The 19846-nt window shown below is 42.6% G+C and overlaps 1 protein-coding gene across 2 annotated transcripts in view; it reads left to right on the forward strand.

The window, feature by feature from the left end:
- pdcd4b (programmed cell death 4b) overlaps positions 1 to 19846 on the forward strand; it is a 50431-nt gene that overhangs the window by 2779 nt on the left and 27806 nt on the right. For both annotated transcript variants that reach the window (XM_038773414.1, XM_038773415.1), the window contains exons 2-4: positions 4587 to 4883; positions 11036 to 11130; positions 16674 to 16787. In XM_038773414.1, coding sequence (XP_038629342.1) covers positions 4587 to 4883; positions 11036 to 11130; positions 16674 to 16787 — 506 coding nt within the window. The remainder of the gene's footprint in view (positions 1 to 4586; positions 4884 to 11035; positions 11131 to 16673; positions 16788 to 19846) is intronic.

Genomic DNA, 19846 nt, shown 5'->3' on the forward strand with positions numbered 1-19846 from the left:
AGATTAAAATAAATATTAGAAAATGTTATGCTGACATTCACTTTTCAGTGCTCAGTTTTACTTCTGCCTTGAAGGTTTTCTTGTCTCCTTATGAATCGTCCCTACAGTGCAGCAGAATGCCGTTCGACCCATCAAGTCTGCACTGAGCCTGACTCCACCCAAGCCCATTCCCCTGCCCTATCCCAATAACCACTAAAACCTAACCTATATCTTTGGACACTAAGGGGGAATTGATCATGGCCAATCCACCTAACCTACACATCTTTGGACTGTGGGAGGAAACTGGAGCACCCGGAGGAAACCTGTGCAGATACTGGGAGAATGTGCAAACTCAACGCACAGTCACCCAAAGTGGGAATCGAACTGGGTCCCTGGGGTTGTGAAGCAGCCGTGCTAACCACTGCCACCCTGCCGCTCCATGGTGCAATTCCAACTGATGATGTGGATTTCTGTTAGCACCTCAAAAACTTGTTAAAGCATGTTATGATGCAATCAGTTGTCTCATACTTGTTTAGTATCTCTTTCCCCCTCCCTTCTACTTTCCAACTTCTGTCAATGAAGCACTTTGCTTGCTACCAATCTGCAGCAGATGCATGATACTTTCCATTTAAATGATGCAATTCTTGATGTGTTGCAACACATTAAGTTAACGGCTTTCTTGTATTCTTAGCTAGGAATATGGCAGCCTGACAGCCCTTCAAAGGATTTTTACTGGACTGGTGTCGATAATGACTAGAGATTTCAGTTAAATTTATATGCATGCACTTGAAGAACTGTCAAGTAACTTGCAAAATGTATTCCTGTTTCAAACATGTTTTCCTGTTTCAAACTGCTATTGCAGCAATTGACATGTGCTTCTACTCTCCTTCAAAGCTTCAAAATAATTCTTATGGTTATAAAATTGTGTTGGAAGAATTCCCCAAATGGGGACAATTTTCTGACATTGTTTGGTTTAGAACCTTTAGAGCCTTTTATTCACTCAGAACTTAGTAGCAGTGGTGCATTCTGTAGCATGCACCTTTATTTAATTCTTATCGGTCAGAGGCTACATTTTATGTATCCTGATTGGCTGTTGCTCAAACTGTTTTGAATACTTTAAATCACTATTCTGAACTGTCCAAATAAGAATTCTACTTGACTCTCAACTGGCTAATATTCTAATTCTACTGCAAAATTGGTCATGAAAGCTAATGGTTTTTGTTTAAGCCGTGGCTTTTTAATTAAATGAATTATTTAAATAAATACTACTTCTAGTTCTTGAGTTTATAACGTGATATGCTTTTTTGGACATGGGTGTCCACATCCTCCTGAAAGCCAAGCTGAGATCATGAACTCCCTGTAGAGTTTTATTGACGTGAATTTGTATCCTTTTTGTACAAAACATTTTGCAGTCCTCTGGGTGGCTTGGGCCTCTTTATTTCTCATTACCAGCTGACCGATCTTCTCCTAGCATTTTGAAAATAAAAGGGTGATTGTGAAGCTTTAGTTAATGCACACTGGGAAGCTTTACAACTGCAATCCTGATTTCAGGAATAATTTCTCCATAAGTGAAAATTCAGGTTGGGTCTCCAACCATCAGTTTTAACATATGTGTATATATATAAATTTGGAACCATGCCCAAAAGTAGAAACCGTAATTGAGTGGGAATGCACTTTGAAGTTGAGGGATTAAACAAGGTCAGCATTGATTTATGAAAACAAAATCATGATTGATAAACCTACTGGAGTTTTTTGAGGATATAACTAGCAGAATAGATGAGGGAGAGCCAGTGGATCGGTTGTATTTTTAGAAATGCTTTGAAAGTGCACAAGAGTTAGTGTGCAAAGTTAAAGAGCATGGAATTGGGGGTAATATATTGGCATGGATCGAGAATTTGGTAGCAGAGTAGGAAAATATGGTTCTTTTTCGAGGTGACAGGTGGTGCCTAGTGGAGTTTTGCAGGGGTCAGTGCTTTGGCTGCAGATATTCACAATATACAACAGTGATGTGGAGCAGGGAACCAAATGTAATATTTCTGAGTTTGCTGACGACTCGAAACTGGGTGTGGGGAGGAGGATGTTAAGAGGCGTCAAGGTGAGTTAGACAAGTTTGAGTGAGTGGGCAAAGACATGGCAGGTACAGTATAACATGGATAATTGCAAGTTATCCACTTCGGAAGGAAAAAACAGAATGGCAGAGTATTATTTAAATAGTGATAGATTGGGAAACATTGATGCACTAGGCATCTGGCTGTCCTTGTACACCAGTCACCGAAAGCAAGCATGCAGCTACAACAAGCAGTTAGGGTGGCAAGTTGTATTTTGGCCTTCATTGAAAGAACACTTCAGTACAGAATCAAGGATGTCTTGCTGCAGCTGGATAGGTCCCTGGTGAAAGCACAGCTGGAGTATGGTGCGTGGTTTTGGTTTTACCGAAGAATGGATGTACTTACTATGGAGGGAGTGCAACAAAGGTTTACCAGACTGATTCTGGGATGGCAGGATTGTCGTCTGAGGAGAGATTGTGTCGAAGAGGCCTGTACTTACTGAAATTTATACTGAAACATATACTTTTTTTTTCTCATTGAAATTCTGACAACTGGATGCAAGGATGTTGTTTCCTCTGGTGGGGGATCTAGAGCAAGGGGCCTCAGTCTCAGGGTATGGGGAAGACCATTTTGGACTGAGATGAGAAACTTCTTCACTCGGTAGTGAATCTGGAATTCTCTACCACAGAAGGTGTGTGGAGGCCAAGTTGCTGAATGTATTTAAGAAAGAAATAGATTTTTAGACGTCAATCGGTATGGCAAGAGCGTGGGATTATGGAGTTGAGATAAAGGACGAGCCATGATATTGAATGGCAGAGCAGGCTCGAAGGGCTGAATGACCTCCTCCTATTTTCTGATATACACTTACAAATCATTTTTTCATGTTGTGTAGCTGAACATGTGAACCTTTCTTTCACACCGCACTAATTGTCTTAGTATTTTTAAGCTATTGTTCTTGCAGGGATTATTTGCCTTTCATCTTGCGTTTCTCCTGCCACATTTCCGCTGCTGTACTGTTTCTCTGGAATAGCAAGGTCCTTTAAAAGTTGAGCTGAGACTGAACTCCGTGCTTATGGCTGTGAATTTGCAATTTTGTTCACACTTTTAAAAAACAAAATAATTAGCCCAGTGTTCTAGTATTTTAATTAAAACGTAAGTCATGGGATGTAGTTCCTGTCGCACCTTGTTTTATACTAGTCCTTGACGTACCAATGTAAGAACCTACCAAAGCTTTACTGTCATAGTTAAGAGCGTACGGTGACATGTCGTCATTGCCAGACATGCGGTAGAGTGCAACTGATATCCTCTGTATAGGGAGGAAAATCTGGAAAATAATATGGGATCAGATAACTCGTCATGAGAAATATCACCAACAGCTATGAAGCAGCTTCAGGCTTGCTTTGAGTGAATGATGAAAGCAGGTAGTAGAAATTAAACTAAGTACTTCAGTACTAAATGTTTGTCCTGTGGTTTAATTGATGTATAACTTGAGCAGATAAACCAAAGTATTGTTTTTTGTGTTGGAACCAGTTTGCATGTCCGTGCTGTAATTATTTGTCATGTTTGCATCCTACATTGTGTGTTTTTACCAGAGAAAGGAATGTGAAAGGCAAAATTTTAGAATGCTACCAAAAGTGAATAGAGCAAGAGCTGCCCATTTGATGGTGCTTGGATTTTAAAATCGTGGAGGAAAGAGGAACTGATAAGTTTCACTTTTCAAATTTGTTTGTGGAATGAGTGAGTAGAAGATTGAGTTTTGATTTCGGCACTAATAATGTGAACAGTGGTGGAAGAGGGGTGACCTAATTGAAGCTTAGAAAGAATGAGAGAAAAAAAATCACAAGTTAACCATAATGATGTTAAAGTGAAGAAAACTAAGATAAATCCTGATGGAGAGGCTGCACGTGAAAGAGGTCGACCTATCAGATCACATGCTATTTTTGGTAACCCGTTTGCATGTTTAGACTTTATTAAATGTGCACCTGTATATGTAATTAGTTGAAAGTTGATCTGCCTTAGGTAAAGACAATATGATGCCGAGACGACTTCTGACAGATTTGTGTACTTTGCTCTAATATTGAGCTCTCAAATAAGGAAGGTATTAACAACTTGCATTTAGATAATTCCTTTAAGATAGGAAATATCCCATGGTACTCCACAAAAATGTAATCAGAGGACAAGCCAAATCCAAAGAGTTTGATATTTTTAGTAAGAGCAAAATGTCCTTCCGGTCTCTGTGCCATTTCGTTTTTTTGGTAGGTGTTTTGATTTATCTTGGACAAGACCAGATGAAAAGCTTGCATGCTAGTTTGCAGGGAGTATCTGTGTGTAACGTAACTCGTCGGAGGTGTGCATATTTCAGGCCCATTGAAATAGGGTGTACCATTTGCTATGTTGAAATTCACCATTGTCACAGATCTTGCAGGTGCAAATGTCAACTGCTATCGGTGTAAATTGTTTTTCTGTGCTAGTCTCCGCCTTAAAAAGTACACTTTATATTGTACTTTTACTAAATGTTGAACACCATTGTTGACTTAATGGCTCAACTTGCTGTTTCAGAACTTGACAACAGTACTAGTAACATGTTGTCTGGAGATGAAGATCAAACTGAAGCCATTATGCTGCCAAATGAAATCAATGGGAACTGGACATCACAAGAGACGTCCATTCATGAAGCTCGGCTCAAGGCCAAAGCCAAGAGGCGTTTGAGGAAGAACTCTTCACGAGATTCTGGACGAGGCGATTCTCTCAGTGATAATGGGGAGAATAGTCGGAGTATTGTTCCCAATAGTCCGAAGGGGAAAATGTTGGACAGGAAGTCACGGATGGGGAAAGGAAGAGGACTGCCCAAGAAAGGCAAGTACTTGAGGTTTTATTTTGGAACTGATTAACATTCAAGGATGCACTCTCTAACAGAGCACTTTGAGGAGGAAGATGTGGGCTGTGCTGAGGTAAAGTCTTGCGATGTTTTATAAGCGCAAGTGTTCAGGAAAACAACAAACCATTAAACTCCGTGGTATCCTTTGATACTGATGCTTTGCAGCCTGCATGCTACTATTGTTATTTGCTTCAGTGGCTTTTCTTAATAATATGATTGAGGATTCAGTTATCCTAGTTTTGTTTGCCTTCCTTTCTTACTCTTCTTAGTTGTATTCCATTGGTATTTGAGATCCTCTTCATGGTGAACAACTTGCATGTGTCACCTTTATTGGTTCCTTTCAATAGTTTGACAATGTCCTGGTCTTCAGCATCTCCACACAGAGCCTAACTCTATTGACTTTTCCTTGCGCCTGAAATGACTGATGCCTGGAATCGCCTTGCTTGCTTTTAAAGCTGCTTGAGAGCAATGATATCTTTCTTCCGTTTATCACATTAGATAAATCTGAGTCAGCATCCTCTACATTGACAATACAAACTTCAGATTTGTATTTTATCCATCTGCTCTTTACTATTGTACTTTAGCCCAGTAGTGGGATCAGAAAGTGATTTTCTCAAAAACTCAAGAGAATGGCTTCTTTTAATTCTGCCTTGATATACGATGATTTAAAATTCAGCTTCATTCACAGAAATGATGCTGCTGCTTTTGACGGGGTACAATGTTGCAGCAATTATTTGTTTGGTCGCTGCTCAGTTGAAGGAGGAAGGAGCTAGGCTACTTAATTCAAATAACATGTTTCTGCAGCATTTTTTAAACCGTTATTTAAATTATTGTTTTAAAGCATTTTATTAACTTGCCTCATTTCAAACCTCATCATTAACGTGTTCTGATTCTGAAATTAGATTCAAGGGTTTAGGGAGCAAATGCCCATGTTGGGCCTATGAGTTCAGCCTGATTTTCTTCTATAACTAAAATGAAATTTGGCAAATTCCACTGCCCCATTTATATTGTAGAAGCTTGTATTTGACAGATTTGCTCCATTTATTCTGGTTGTAGATCTTCCCAGAGTTGGAGATTTATTGCTGGCAAGTATGCAACCTGCTTATGGCCAAAATACAGTGATTTTAGTCCAACATCGGGTGATGCCGGGGACTAGATTTAAAGTAGCCCTTCACGATGAGGAACATGGTCATGCCCACTTAACCGTGTGAGAGACTCTGCATCATCCTCCCGGCAGCAGCAAAACTTCGCTGATCGAGTCTGAGGGTAGAAAGGACTAATTTTCTGGCTGCTGCTGGCAGAATGTCAATTAGATTCATTGCTGAGCCAATAGTGGGTAACACTGTTGCTTCACTGCTCCAGGGTCCCAGGTTCGATTCCCGGCTTGGGTCACTGTCTGCCCAGAGTCTGCACATTCTCCCTGTGTCAGCGTGGGTTTCCTCCGGGTGCTTCAGTTTCCTCCCCAAGTCCCGAAAGACGTGCTTGTTAGGTGAATTGGACATTCTGAATTCTCCCTCCGTGAACCCGAACAGGCGGGAGAATGTGGCGACTAGTGGATTTTTACAGTAACTTCATTGTTGTTAATGTAAGCCTATTTGTGATAGATGTTTTTTTTTAAATTGACACCTATTATCTCTGAAGTCGCCACAATTTAGTGGTGGCTAAGGGATGAAATGGAAGCAGCATTGCTTTCCTGTACCATTGGAAGCTGCCCACCAAAACCTGTCACGTTTGTCAGTGGCCATCCTGGGAGATTACTTGAGGGGCCAGGCATCAGATAAGAGAGTATCTGCTGAAAGCCTGGCCTTTTTCCCCCTATTTGACAATCTCCATCCTGCTTTCATTCGCCTTTGAACACCAGAGCATAAGAATTAGGAGCAATTCAGCCCATTTGAGTCTGCTCTGCCATTAAATATGATCATGACTGATCTCATCTCCACCTTCCTGCCTGCCCCCCATAATCCTTCATCCCGCTACTAATAACCTATTTAGTTCGTCAAATTTGTTTAGTGTTCTGGCGCCCACTGCACTCTGGAGTAGAGAATTCCATAGATTCATAACCCTTTGAGTGAAGTAATTCTTCCTCAATTTTGTTTTAGTTCTGCCACCCCTTAGCCTCCCGTCCTAGAATATCCAACAAGGGGAACATCCTGTCTACATCTACTGTGCCAATCCCCTTTGGCAGCTTGTATACCTCAATTAGATCTCTTAATTCTTCTGATTTTATATTTGATTTGTCACGTGTACCGAGGTACAATGAAAAGTATTGTTCTGCATACAGTCCAGGCAGATTGCTCCATACATGAAAAACATAGGGCATACGATAGATACATGTTGTAAATACATCGACATAGACATCAAGTGAAGAATATAGTTGTACAACTGTAGAGAAGCTGTGTCGAGAGATCAGTTCAGTCCATAAGGGGGTCATTCAGGAGTCTGATAACAGCGGGGAAGAAACTGTTTTTGAATCTGATGGTGTCTTCTCAAACTTTTTTATCTTCTGCCTGATGGAAGAGATTGGAAGAGACAATAACCTGTGTGGGAGGGGTCTTTGATTATGCTCCCTGCTTTCCCAGGGCAGCGGGAGGTATAGACAGAGTCCATGGATGGGAAACGGATTTGTGTGATGAGCTGGGCTATGTTCACAACTGTCTGTAGTTTCTGAGCTCCAGCATAGGCCTAAACTGCTCAATCTTTCTTCATAAGACAAATCCTTCATCCCTAGAATCAATCTAGTGAACCTTCTCTGAACCACCACCAATGCATTTACATCCTGCCTCAACTAAGGGGATCAAAGCTATGCATGGTATTCCAGGTGCGGTCTCACCATTGCCCTATACAGTGGCAACAACACATTTTACTCTATTCCATTAGTAATACATGCCAAAATTCCATTTGCCTTCCTTAATTCTTGCTACACCTGCATATTAACTTTCTGAGATTCAGGCATGAGTACACCCAGTTCCCTCTGCACCAAAGCATTTTTAAGTTTCTCTTTGTTTAGATAAGTTGCGTTTTTTATTCATCCGACCAAAATGCATAAATTTCATCTGCCAAATTTTGGCCCACTCACCTAACCTCTCCATATCCATTTGTATATTTCTTATTTCAACTTGCTTTTCCACCTATTTTAGTGTAGTCTGCAAACTTGGCTACAGTACAATCTATCTCTGCATCCAAGTCATTAATATAGATTGTAAATAGTTGGGGACAAAGTATCGAACCCTGTTGGACACCAGAAGAAGATCTATTTATCCACAGAATTGGTCAGACAATTTTTTTTTATACAAGCTAATATATTGCCTCCAACCCAATGGGATCTTAGCTTGTTTGTTAACCGTTTGTGTGGAACCTTATTAAATGACTTGACTTCTGTAAGTTCCGATACGCTACAGCTACAGAACCCCCATATCCAGTTTGCTTGTTACATCTTCGAAGAGTTCCACCAAATTAGTCAAGCACTTAACCCTTCACAAACAGTGCTGACTCTGATGGATCGCGATTTGACTTTCCAAATGTCTCGTTACTACCTTAAAAATGGATTCTATCAATTTCCCAACAACAGACGTTAAACTATTTGCTTTATAGCTTTCTACTTTCTGCCTTTCTTCCTTTTTGAATGGGGCACTAAATTAGCCTTTTTCTAATCCACTGGAACCTCTCCACATCTAGGGAATTTTGGAATATTATATTATCTTTACCTCTTTGCTTAGCCACAGGTGCCTTTTCCACCTCTTCCAATCTTCTTTCCCCTCTGGAATATATATTAGTTGGGAGGAATTGAATATCTCCTTAATGTCTGCCACAGTTCATCAACTGTCTTACCTTTTAGTCTTTCTGACCAGTCCACTAGAGTCAAATCTGTCCTCATTCCTTTGTAATTACCTTGGTTCAACACCAGAACACTAGTGTGAGACTGAAGTTTATTGACTTCAAACTCAATTTGAAATTCAAGCATGCAATGATCACTCTTCCCTAGAGGATCTTTTACAACAAGATCATTATGAATCCCATCTCTTTACACAACGCTAAATCCAAAATTGCCTACTCACTGGTTGGGATCCCACAATGATCCTCAACCTCTTGTGGGTACCTTGCCAACAGGTGCCACTGCACCTGCTGATATTGGTGTCTCATTGTCCACAGCTCTCCGCAGGTGGGATATTGGTTGCTGTGGTCCTCAATCACAAGAGAGGACTGATGGTGGCACTCGGTGCCTGAAAGGTACTTGGTTCCTTCGGGTCTCCCCTGGTTCTTCAACTGGTGGGCATAATCCCAACAGAATTTGGGTTCAAGAAGCTTTGCTTTCGGAGGTGTTGCATATGCTGTTCCCTGCTTCTGAGAGCATTTTGCCTAAAATTATAATCTTAATGGATTATTAGCCACAGTATGATTTGATACTGGTGGGCAGTTTAGCTTCAGCTGGTTTGTGATGCAGAGTGAGGCCAACAGCATGAGTAAAATTCCCGTACTGGCTGAAGTTATTCATCAAGGCTCTGCCTTCCCAACCTTACTCCTTGCCCGTGGTGTGGTGACCCTCGGGTTGAATCACCACCAATCAGCTCCCCCTCAAATGGAAAAATAGCCTGCGGTCAACTGGGATTATGGCGACTTTTCATTTGAGGCTGATGGCTGAAGTTTATATTAAGGATATCTTTCCATTTCCATTCCAAAATTTCCATTTTGGTCACCTATCTGAAAGGAATGATTGGTCCCATGAGGGGGAATAAGCCTACTATCTGAAGTCTCCATCTAATCCAGAAAATATCTACTTGGTTGCCAAGGTGCTCACAGCTAATATTTATTTTCAAACTGGAAGTGGGAAGGAAGGCATGTCCATGCTAGGGAATGGAACATTTTCACTTTTTAATGCTATTATCCACATCAATTGCAGCACGAGTTAAGTGCAGGCTAATAACTATCTGCTCTGACTGGCCCTTGAACTGGAGTCTTTGTTGCAATCCTAGAATACCTGAGACATTTCTAGCTACCCCATCAGTCATGTATTTCATATGATTATACATCAATGTGTTGTGGAGTTTTGTTGAAATGGCTGTATAATTTATTGAGATCATAGATGGGAATTACCTGAGTGGAATGACTGGAGGAAGCAAGCAGGGAATTGTATGTGGAGATTTTTAATGGACATAAATGATCAGACGTCATTATTTTAACAAGCGAGTTCATAATTTACTGGCGAGTGAGAGGAAGCAAAGTGTTTGGGAGTGAAATAGAGGCTTTTAGTGCAGCCTTGGGGAATCAGTGATGGGTACATTCTGGAATTTATGATCATAGTTTGTGGATTGCAGCTTTAATTATTGGGAGCAGCATCTAAAAATTGGATAGTTGGGTGGAGAATTATTCATACCTGTCCTTTACTAGTTGAAAATGCAGTGTTTACGGCTGTGTATAAATACAGCCAAGAGGGTGTCTCAAGTTTGAAAGGTGATTTATCAAGGTTGCACCAGTCAGTGAGGAAAGGTGATACTTAACTTGTGACATATCCGTGGCTCAAAAGGGTTACCCACAGATACTTTTACGCATCGTGAATTTTTAAAATATCTGGTGTAAAACCATGCAAAAGATTCCTATAATGTCAAAAACATACAGGAATACATTTGCTGTAGTAATTATTTTTGCAGGAACCATATTAAACGGACCATATACTGACCCGGGACAAGATGCGATAGGAATCAAGCAACCATGATTGCACGAAAGTGGAGAGTATTGGAAACCTAGTTAATAAACATTTCTTTTGTTTTAGAGTTAACCGGAATATATATTTATCATATGAAAATAAAAAAGCAGAGCTTGTTTCTTGACCAATATTTGAAAATTATTTTCTACTGAAGTCGCAAAATTATCGAGCTGGTTGTACCTAATAAAATGCAACTCGAATAGGAGCGATGTTCAGACTGGTTAGCAGTTACTCTAATTTGTTTCACATCAAATATCACTTCAATCTGTACTCTGCATTGTGTCGGAATAAAATAGAATTTCTAATTCGATTTTTAACCAAGCTCCAGATTTGAGTTTTGAAAGCCTGCAAAAATTTGGGATTTAAAAACTGTAAACGCCTATTTGCTCTCTTATTTTAAATTATCCAACATTCACATTCTGTTGGTAGGTGGAGCAGGAGGTAAAGGTGTCTGGGGGACACCTGGTGAGGTTTATGATCTGGAGGAAGTGGATGTCCGAGATCCCAATTATGATGAAGATCAGGTAAGTGAATATTAGCATCAGATTTATTATATTTTTTATTGAAGCTTTGTTGGTCATGGTTTATCAAATAACCTGTAGTTGGGTGTATATTGATAGGTTCCTCTTCTTTTCAAACTTCCTTTAATGGCCAAGAAAGGAATAATGTATTTTGCTGAAAGTAAATAATTTGTACAGTTGGTAGGTTGAAACATCCTCCATCTCCCGAAGTACACCTCCCTTCCAGGTTCTGGGTGAAGGTCAGTGTTAATTTGTTTCCCTGTAGCGGTGCTGAAGATGCTCTCCAAATACACAAACAGATGGAGTTTAGAATTGAATCGAGCGTGTTAAATGTGATCACTGTTTGATCTAGCTTTCTACCCACATATATCTCATCTTCCCAAAAATACTCTGGAGAAATTCACTGCAAGTGTTACTGAGGTATGCAGTTTCCTGGTCTGCAGTGAAATAGTTCTTCATAACTCAGTGATGGGGTCACCACAGAAGGCCTCAGTGCCCCCAAGCTGAACATTGACTGGAATTAGTCACAATTTCTGTGTATTAATTGTTTTATACACAGTTGGTACCGCAAAGTGCTGTGAAATACACATAGTTAACTGTTTTTGAAGGTATTAGCTGAGGCAAGTTTTGACCAGGGAGCAGAGCAAACTTCCTACTTTTTGAAGTGCAGAGAGATATTTGATATCCACCTCAAGACCAGTCGGGGCTAGGTTTGCTATCTGGTCCGAAGGATGGGGACAATTGTCTTTCCTTCCATAAAATTAATAACACTAGACAAGTGTAAAGTTTGGAAGTTGAAGGCATTCAATTCTCTACGAGCAGTTCACAGCCTTAAGAGGATGAGGAGTGTGGTGATCACAAGTTAACCAGATGCAACACAACTGAGCGACCACTAGAGGGAGCACGGGAGAGCCATATAAATAGATCAGGACAGGAAGTGGGAGACACTCTTCACAGCAGGGGAGCTGGTAAGCAGGACACGGCAAGCAAAGCTGGTAGTTAGCACTGGAAGGTAGTTCTAGGTCGAGCTCTGGAAACTGAACGAACTCACAATAAAGCATCTTCTCCACACTTGAGACTACGAGCTTTATTAAGACACGAGGAACAACACATGGTACCTAGGAGTGATTTCAGACGCTTATGACAGGACAACTCAGCTGCAGATACAGAAAACAAAAAAAAATGGCATGGAAATCTCAACCAAGAATGGCATGGAGATCTCCTGCTGGACATTCGACTGGGGAAGACATCGCTAATTCGAGGATGTGGCATGGATACCCACCTCAGCTGGACACGACTGGTAATGTAAGAAATGTCTGGAAAAGGTTCAAACAAATGTTCGATTTTTATCTCATAGCTAATGATGTAGCAGACGCCTCAGACAAAATTAAAATAGCAATTCTCATCGAAGGGCCTGTCAATAGGAAAGTGTATAATGGATTTAAATACTCAAAAGGTGAAGACAGGAACAGCTTACAAACGTTACTAAACAAATTTGAAGAGTACTGTGAGAAATTTGAACAGCAAGGCATGCTCACAGTCCAACCTGCACAGAGACTGAGTGATGCAAAACTTAAAAAATCACAAAAAGATCAGGAAATCGCGAATGCACAGTACAGATCAAAAAGAAGAAATAACAGGAATTTTTCACAAAGCCAAAACGCTGAAATCCAGTCCAGATCGGAAAGAAAAGGTAACTTACAACTTTTAGAAAGAAAAAACGCTGAAATCCGCGATAAAATGGCGTCGGGGCACACTTTGCAGTCTATGGTAAACAAAGAACTACAAATCGTGTCTGCGCATGCGCCGGAACCGGAAGTTGCGCATGCGCCGGAACCGGAAGTTGCGCATGCGCCGGAACCGGAAGTTGCGCATGCGCCGGAACCGGAAGTCGCGCATGCGCCGGAACCGGAAGTCGCGCATGCGCAGTTTACAAAAGATCGCGGCGCCGATCGTTATGCGCAAGCCGCGCATGCGCAGTCAAAAAAAGTCTTCGTCGCGGACCGTCATGCGCATGCGCAAGCCGCGCATGCGCAATGGACACCGAACCGCACAAGGAAAGAAAGCCGATTTGCGCATGTGCAAGTCGTTCCTACGCGTGACGTCATGACGTCTGAGAATCCTGACCACGCCCACTTAAAAGGGAAATGCCCGAAAATTGAAAACAAGACACTTAAAGTGGTAAAACCAAATTTTCTTGCCTCAGAACACAGAAAAACGCCTGAACTTAAACCAACAGTGAAAAACAACTTGCACAAAACCTTGGAAAAAGCTGCCTTCACCACACACAGTGAAGCGAACAAAAAGAATTCCGAAACAACAAAAGATGATTTGTTTTTCGACGATTACCTCTCAGACCTGACTGGGTCAGTCGGATATGCTTATCACAGCATCAGCGACACGGTCGCAAAGCACAACACGAACCAACTCGTGGTAGATGAATCCAACCAAGATGATTTGGTTTTCAAAGAATACTACTCAGACATGGCTGAGTCAGTCGGATATGCTTATCACAGCATCAGCGACACGGTCGCAAAGTTCAACACGAATCAACTCGTGGTAGAAGAATCCAACCAGGATGATTTGGTTTTCGGAGAATACTACTCAGACACAGCTGAGTCAGTCGGATATGCTTATCACAGCATCAGCGACACGGTCGCAAAGTTCAACACGAATCAACTCGTGGTAGAAGAAGCCAACGAAGATGAAATGGGTTTCAAAGAATACTACTCAGACATGGAGGAGTTATTTGGACATGCTGATCACAGCATCAGCGACACCGTTGCAAAGCTCAACACGAATCTACTCATGGTGGATGAATCCAACACCATGGTGCCATGGCAGCTCGTCGATACATTAGATGACAGCAATACCCAAGACGAAGACGACGCCACTCAGAGAGCACAGGAAGACTCCACGGAGCAAGCGATGACAGGCTCCACAGTGCGAGTGATGAAAGACGCCAACAGGGATGCAAGCAAACACTCCCGGGCGGACACCAAGCATGAACAAGACCATGAAGGTAAACCCGCTGTACCTGAGCAACCAAAAGCAGACTATGAAAGTCCAACACGCTCACAGGAACAAGAAGAAAGAGCAGACTATGAAAGTCCAACACGCTCACAGGAACAAGAAGAAAGAGCGGACTATGAAAGTCCAACACGCTCACAGGAACAAGAAGAAGACAATGCACCTCTGCCCACTGCATGCGAAGACAGTGACAAGGTGATCACACTCAACGTACAGGATCACAGTGAGACTGACAGTTCTCAGCTTGTCTGTACCGAAGCACAGAGCGAAAACAGTGACAAGGTGCTCGCACTCGACGTACAGGATCACAGTGAGACTGACAGTTCTCAGCTTGTCTGTACCGAAGCACAGAGCGAAAACAGTGACAAGGTGCTCGCACTCGACGTACGGGATCACAGTGAGACTGACAGTTCTCAGCTTGTCTGTACAGAAGCACAGAGTCGGGCCACCCAACAGTCCAGAGAGACGATGCCGAAAGAAAACATGCAGATTTTGACTCCAGAAGAGGAGCACCTGGAGCCCAGAGAGACAACGCAAAAAGAAAACATGCAGATTTTGACTCCAGAAGAGGAGCACCTGGAGTCCACAGAGACAATGCCGAAAGAAACCATGCAGATTCTGACTCCAGAAGAGGAGCACCTGGAGTCCAGAGACATCAAACAAAAAGAAACCATGCAAATTTTGACTCCAGAAGAGGAGCACCTGGAGTCCAGTGAGACAACATCAACAGAAATCATGAAGATTTTAACTCCAGAAGCGGAGCACCAAGAGTCTAGAGAAACCACCTCAACTGAAATCATGCAGATTTGGACTCCAGAAGAGGAGCGCCGAGAGTCCACAGACACCGCGTCAAATGTAATCAAGAAGACTTTGACTCCGGAAGACGAGCACCAAGAAAGCAAAGATGCAGAATCCAATTCTCCACAACTGATTGATGTCACCTGCACCGATGCAACATCAGATCATTCGCACCACTCGCAAGACGGAATGCTCAATGACTCAAATTATCCACTCGGGACACTCACAGAGTATAACAAGAAAAACAAAAGTCAAAAGAAACACAGCAAGAATAAAAGCAACATGAAGCGCAACAAGACAAACAACAACGTCAGGCACAAAGATAGCGACAACGACAGGGACAGAAACAACAAGAATGGCAACAAACACAACAAAGTCAGGAACAAAGATAGCGACAACACCAAAGACAGAAACGACAAAAACAGCACCAAGACCGGCAACGAGAACAACAAAGTCAGGAACAACGACAGTGCCAACACCAAAGACGGAAACGACAAAAACAGCGACAAGTACGGCAACGAAAACAACAAAAACAAGAACGACAGAAACAACAGCAATGAAACAACGACTTGTACACAATGGAACTACTTGGCACATGACGGACAATGCCACAGCCCATGGCAAAACGATGACAAGACTACAAACATGTCATGGGATGACGACGAATCGCATAAACACACGTCTGCTCCAGAACGAGCAAGCACACCAGCATCCAAGGCGGATGAGACAATAAATCAACACCACAAGCACAAAAAAAAAGTCCATGCCAGTCAACATCAGTGATGTGACCATGCAGACACCTCGGGATGACGCATTGGGTACTTAAGATAACAAGGAACACCAACAACATTCACAGCGGACTTGCAATATCAATATCACCACGTCATCAACAACAAAAAAAGAAAAAAAAGCTCTGAACAAATTCATCAAGTTTGGACTCATAAATGTTTTTATTAAGATTGGACATATAAATACATTGGCTTTGTTAACTAAGGCAATAGCATCATCACTTGTATAGATACGCATATCATAAGTTACTGTTTTGTATAAAATTTCTTTAATGATGTACAGAAACTATGTAATGAGAAAAAGGGGGATGTGGTGATCGTAGATTGACCAGATACAAAACAACAGAGCAAACACGAGCGGGAGAGCAATAAATACACTGGGACAGGATGTACAATTTTCTTTAACGATGTTCAGAAAATATGTTAAGAGAAAAAGGGGGATGTGGTGATCACAAGTTAACCAGATGCAACACAACTGAGCGACCACTAGAGGGAGCACGGGAGAGCCATATAAATAGATCAGGACAGGAAGTGGGAGACACTCTTCACAGCAGGGGAGCTGGTAAGCAGGACACGGCAAGCAAAGCTGGTAGTTAGCACTGGAAGGTAGTTCTAGGTCGAGCTCTGGAAACTGAACGAACTCACAATAAAGCATCTTCTCCACACTTGAGACTACGAGCTTTATTAAGACACGAGGAACAACACAAGGAGGAGAAAGCAAAGTATCTACAGAACCACCACAAGTTTAAATCAACCTGTTTTCTGTTCTGTGGCTGATGTTAATTCAAGCACTGTCTCCTCTAATGAGCAGAACATCATGCGTCTCTGTCTAGTATCAACAGAGCGCCAAATATTCTGACTGAGGAAATTTATTTCAGTTTACAGTATCACTGGATGACAAAATCTTAGTTTTATTGTCCATCTCAACAGGAGAATTGCGTGTATGAAACAGTGGTTCTACCCTTAGATGAAGGGGTTTTTCAGAAAACCGTGACTCCAATTGTACAAGAATACTTTGAACATGGCGATACTAATGAGGTTCTGGTATGTATTCTGATATTTAACTTGATATAAAAGTGAGTGGAGTTATTTGGAATTGTTATGGTTAAGCTTTGTAGTTTTTTCCTATGTGCTGATTCTTAAAGTTTAATAATTTATAATTTTATGAATGTTTTATCCTTACAGAAAGGAAGTAATGTTAAAGAATTATTGGGTGGATGCATGAGAGAATTTGACATTGTGATATTTAATTTGCCTTGGGCAAGATATTTTTCACTGTACTTGCTCAATTGATTCATTTCCTGCTGCTCATATTTGCCATCAAACACTCCATAGAATAATAGACTTTTTTAAAAAGTGTGTTGATAGGTAGTTACGAACATTTAATTCAGTAATTTTAAAAAAAGAATTTAGAGTACCCAATTCTTTTTTCCAATTAAGAGTGGCCAATCCACCTACCCTGCACATCTTTGAGTTGTGGGGGTGAGACCCACGCAGACACGAGGAGAATGTGTAAACTCCACACGGACAGTGGGCCGGGGTTGGACCAGGGTCCTCTGCAGGGTGAGGCAGCAGTGTTAACTATTGCGCCTCCGTGCCGCCCCAATTCAGTATTTTTAACAGCTTGTGTTATGAATTTGTCATGTGCAGGAAGCAACCATTTAATTAAATGCTTCATTAATAGACGAGTTTCAAAATTTCACGAGCGGGATTTATGCCAGAAAATGAATTTTTGGCCAGGTGTTTCGCGTCGGCTGTAGCGGTGAGATCGCAACCTGTATTCAATCGCACTTGGTGCAACAAATGAGCACCCACGTGCTCTCGCCATGCTTAACTCCCTCGCTGTCTGATTCGCCTACCTTGCATCTCAGCTGCTCGCGTTAACAAGAGAGGAGCTTCTTTTAAATGACCGCTCAGTTCTCCTTCCCAGTTAAGACATGAGGATGGCAGCATGGAGACCTGCTCTCCGCTTTGGGGATGCCGACTGTGCCAGACTTCTCTAGGGTGTGGATGAGGGTGACATGTTCCCCCAAAAGGGTCAGAGAACCAGCAGCAAGGTCAGCATCTGCCTGGGAGTGAATGCAGACAACATGATCAGGAGGACTGCCAAACCAATGCAGGAAGAAGATGAACCACCTACGAGCTGCAAGGTTTTTTTATTTTATAGTATCCAATTTTTTTTTTTCACTTAAGGGGCAATTTAGCATGGCCAATCCGTCTACCCTGCATACCTTTTGGGTTGTGGGGGTGAAACCTAAGCAGACACGGGGAGAATGTGCAAACTTCACAGGGACAGTGACCCAGGACTGGGATTTGAATCCGTGTCCTCAGTCTCGGTGCTAACCACTGTACCGTCCTACGAGCAGCAAGATTAAGTTCTCGCCCCTCTGCCTGAGGGGGAATGGATATCTGTATCATTAAAATGTTCACCATTGAAACATTTCACACCTGATGCAGGTCACGTCATCGATGAGCCCCAAGACCTCCGGCATCCCAATGATGGCAGCGAATCCAGCAACCCGTCACCTTGGTGGGCCTGGTCCAGGCCGAAAGTGATTTTACTCAAATGTCTGGACATAATCTTTATTAGTGTCACAAGTAGGCTTACATTAATAATGCAATGAAGTTACTGTGAAAATCGCCTAGCCGCCGCATTCAGGCGCCTGGGTACACAGAGGGAAAATTCAGAATGTCCAGTTCACCGAACAAGCACATCTTTTGGGACTTTGTGGGAGGAAACTGGAGCATCCGAAGGAACCCCATGCAGACACTGAGTGTGTGTAGACTCCACGCAGGCAGTGACCCAAGCTGGAAAATCGAACTCGGGACCTTGGTGCTGTGAAGCAACAGTGCTAACCACTGCTACAGTGCCACACAGAGCATCTGCCATCTCCTGGATATACCTGTGTGCTGATGGCTACAACATGCCACACAGGTCCCCTTTTTCGCCCGGGAATTACCCAGTGTTGTAGAAATCTAGGGCTGCAGTAACCTTCACGGCCACTGGGAACAGGTGTCCTCTTCCTCCACAGGGTGCCATGCCAGCAAGGTCGTGGCACAGGTGCTGCATTGTTGAGACGGTCTCCTGCAGCATATGCTGTTGGTCAGCTCATTGGAGCACGTCTCCTGTACACCCTGGCACTTCACTGGCCTCCCCTTCTGTCGTCCCCCCAAATCTAATGGGCAGCTGGATCTTGGTGTGCGGTGGCTCCCTGCATGTGGTGCTGTCTCCAGCCCTTGTTGGCCTTGCTGGTGTCTTTGGTCTGCTTGCATTGGCTGCAACAAGCACACGGAGGGCAACCTCAGTGGGATCAGTACCAGCATTCATTTTTGTATCTGTAAGGAATTCGGAAGGAGCAATACCAACAATCAGTTAGGTCTTCCATCCCGGGGCCCTCACTCACTCCCTCACTGTTACCATGTCCCGCCTTCTCGGAGTGTCATCCAATGAGCCAATTGTGCTGGCAAACCTTGCTCTAAGTTCACTGACAGCCAGATCAGGAAGCCCTAGACCTCTGCCAGCAACATTAGGGAGTTCATGCTCAGCTGCCCGCCACTCATTAGCCACGAGAGGATCCTCAGTGATGAAACCCTGCTCTTTAATGTTAGTTGGCAGCTGCCTTTATGGTGCTGACCCTCCTCGAGTACAGGCATGCAGTCCAGGTTGCAGGACATCAGGCCACTAATCATCCTCTCATGCAGTGCACATGCTCCTTCGAAGAGACATGTAAAGTTCAGGAGTGTGAAGTGCTATCACAAGTAACATGGCTAATCCCTCCTTTTGAGAGAGCCTTCAGCTGTGAACCTAGAGGCTGCTCACAGGGGGGGAAATTGATTTTCATGAGAGAAGCTGCGGCATGGCTTTGTCCCGGGAGAGTTTGGTAGGACAGAAGGGCTGCAGTTGTGGTCGTCGTCGTTATAAGTGCCCACAATATTTAAAGATAGCTTGAAAGCCTCACAAATGCCCTATGTCAATTTGCTCAAGAACCTCGCAGTCTCTCTCCGTGAGTTCCATAGCTACATCCTTAGTTCCATACCTACATCCTCATTTCCTTGGGAGAAGCCAAATGTGAAGTATTCATTCAACACCCTAACAGTACCCT

Source organism: Scyliorhinus canicula, chromosome 16 (genome assembly GCF_902713615.1).
Source record: "Scyliorhinus canicula chromosome 16, sScyCan1.1, whole genome shotgun sequence".
Taxonomy (NCBI): Eukaryota; Metazoa; Chordata; class Chondrichthyes; order Carcharhiniformes; family Scyliorhinidae; genus Scyliorhinus; species Scyliorhinus canicula.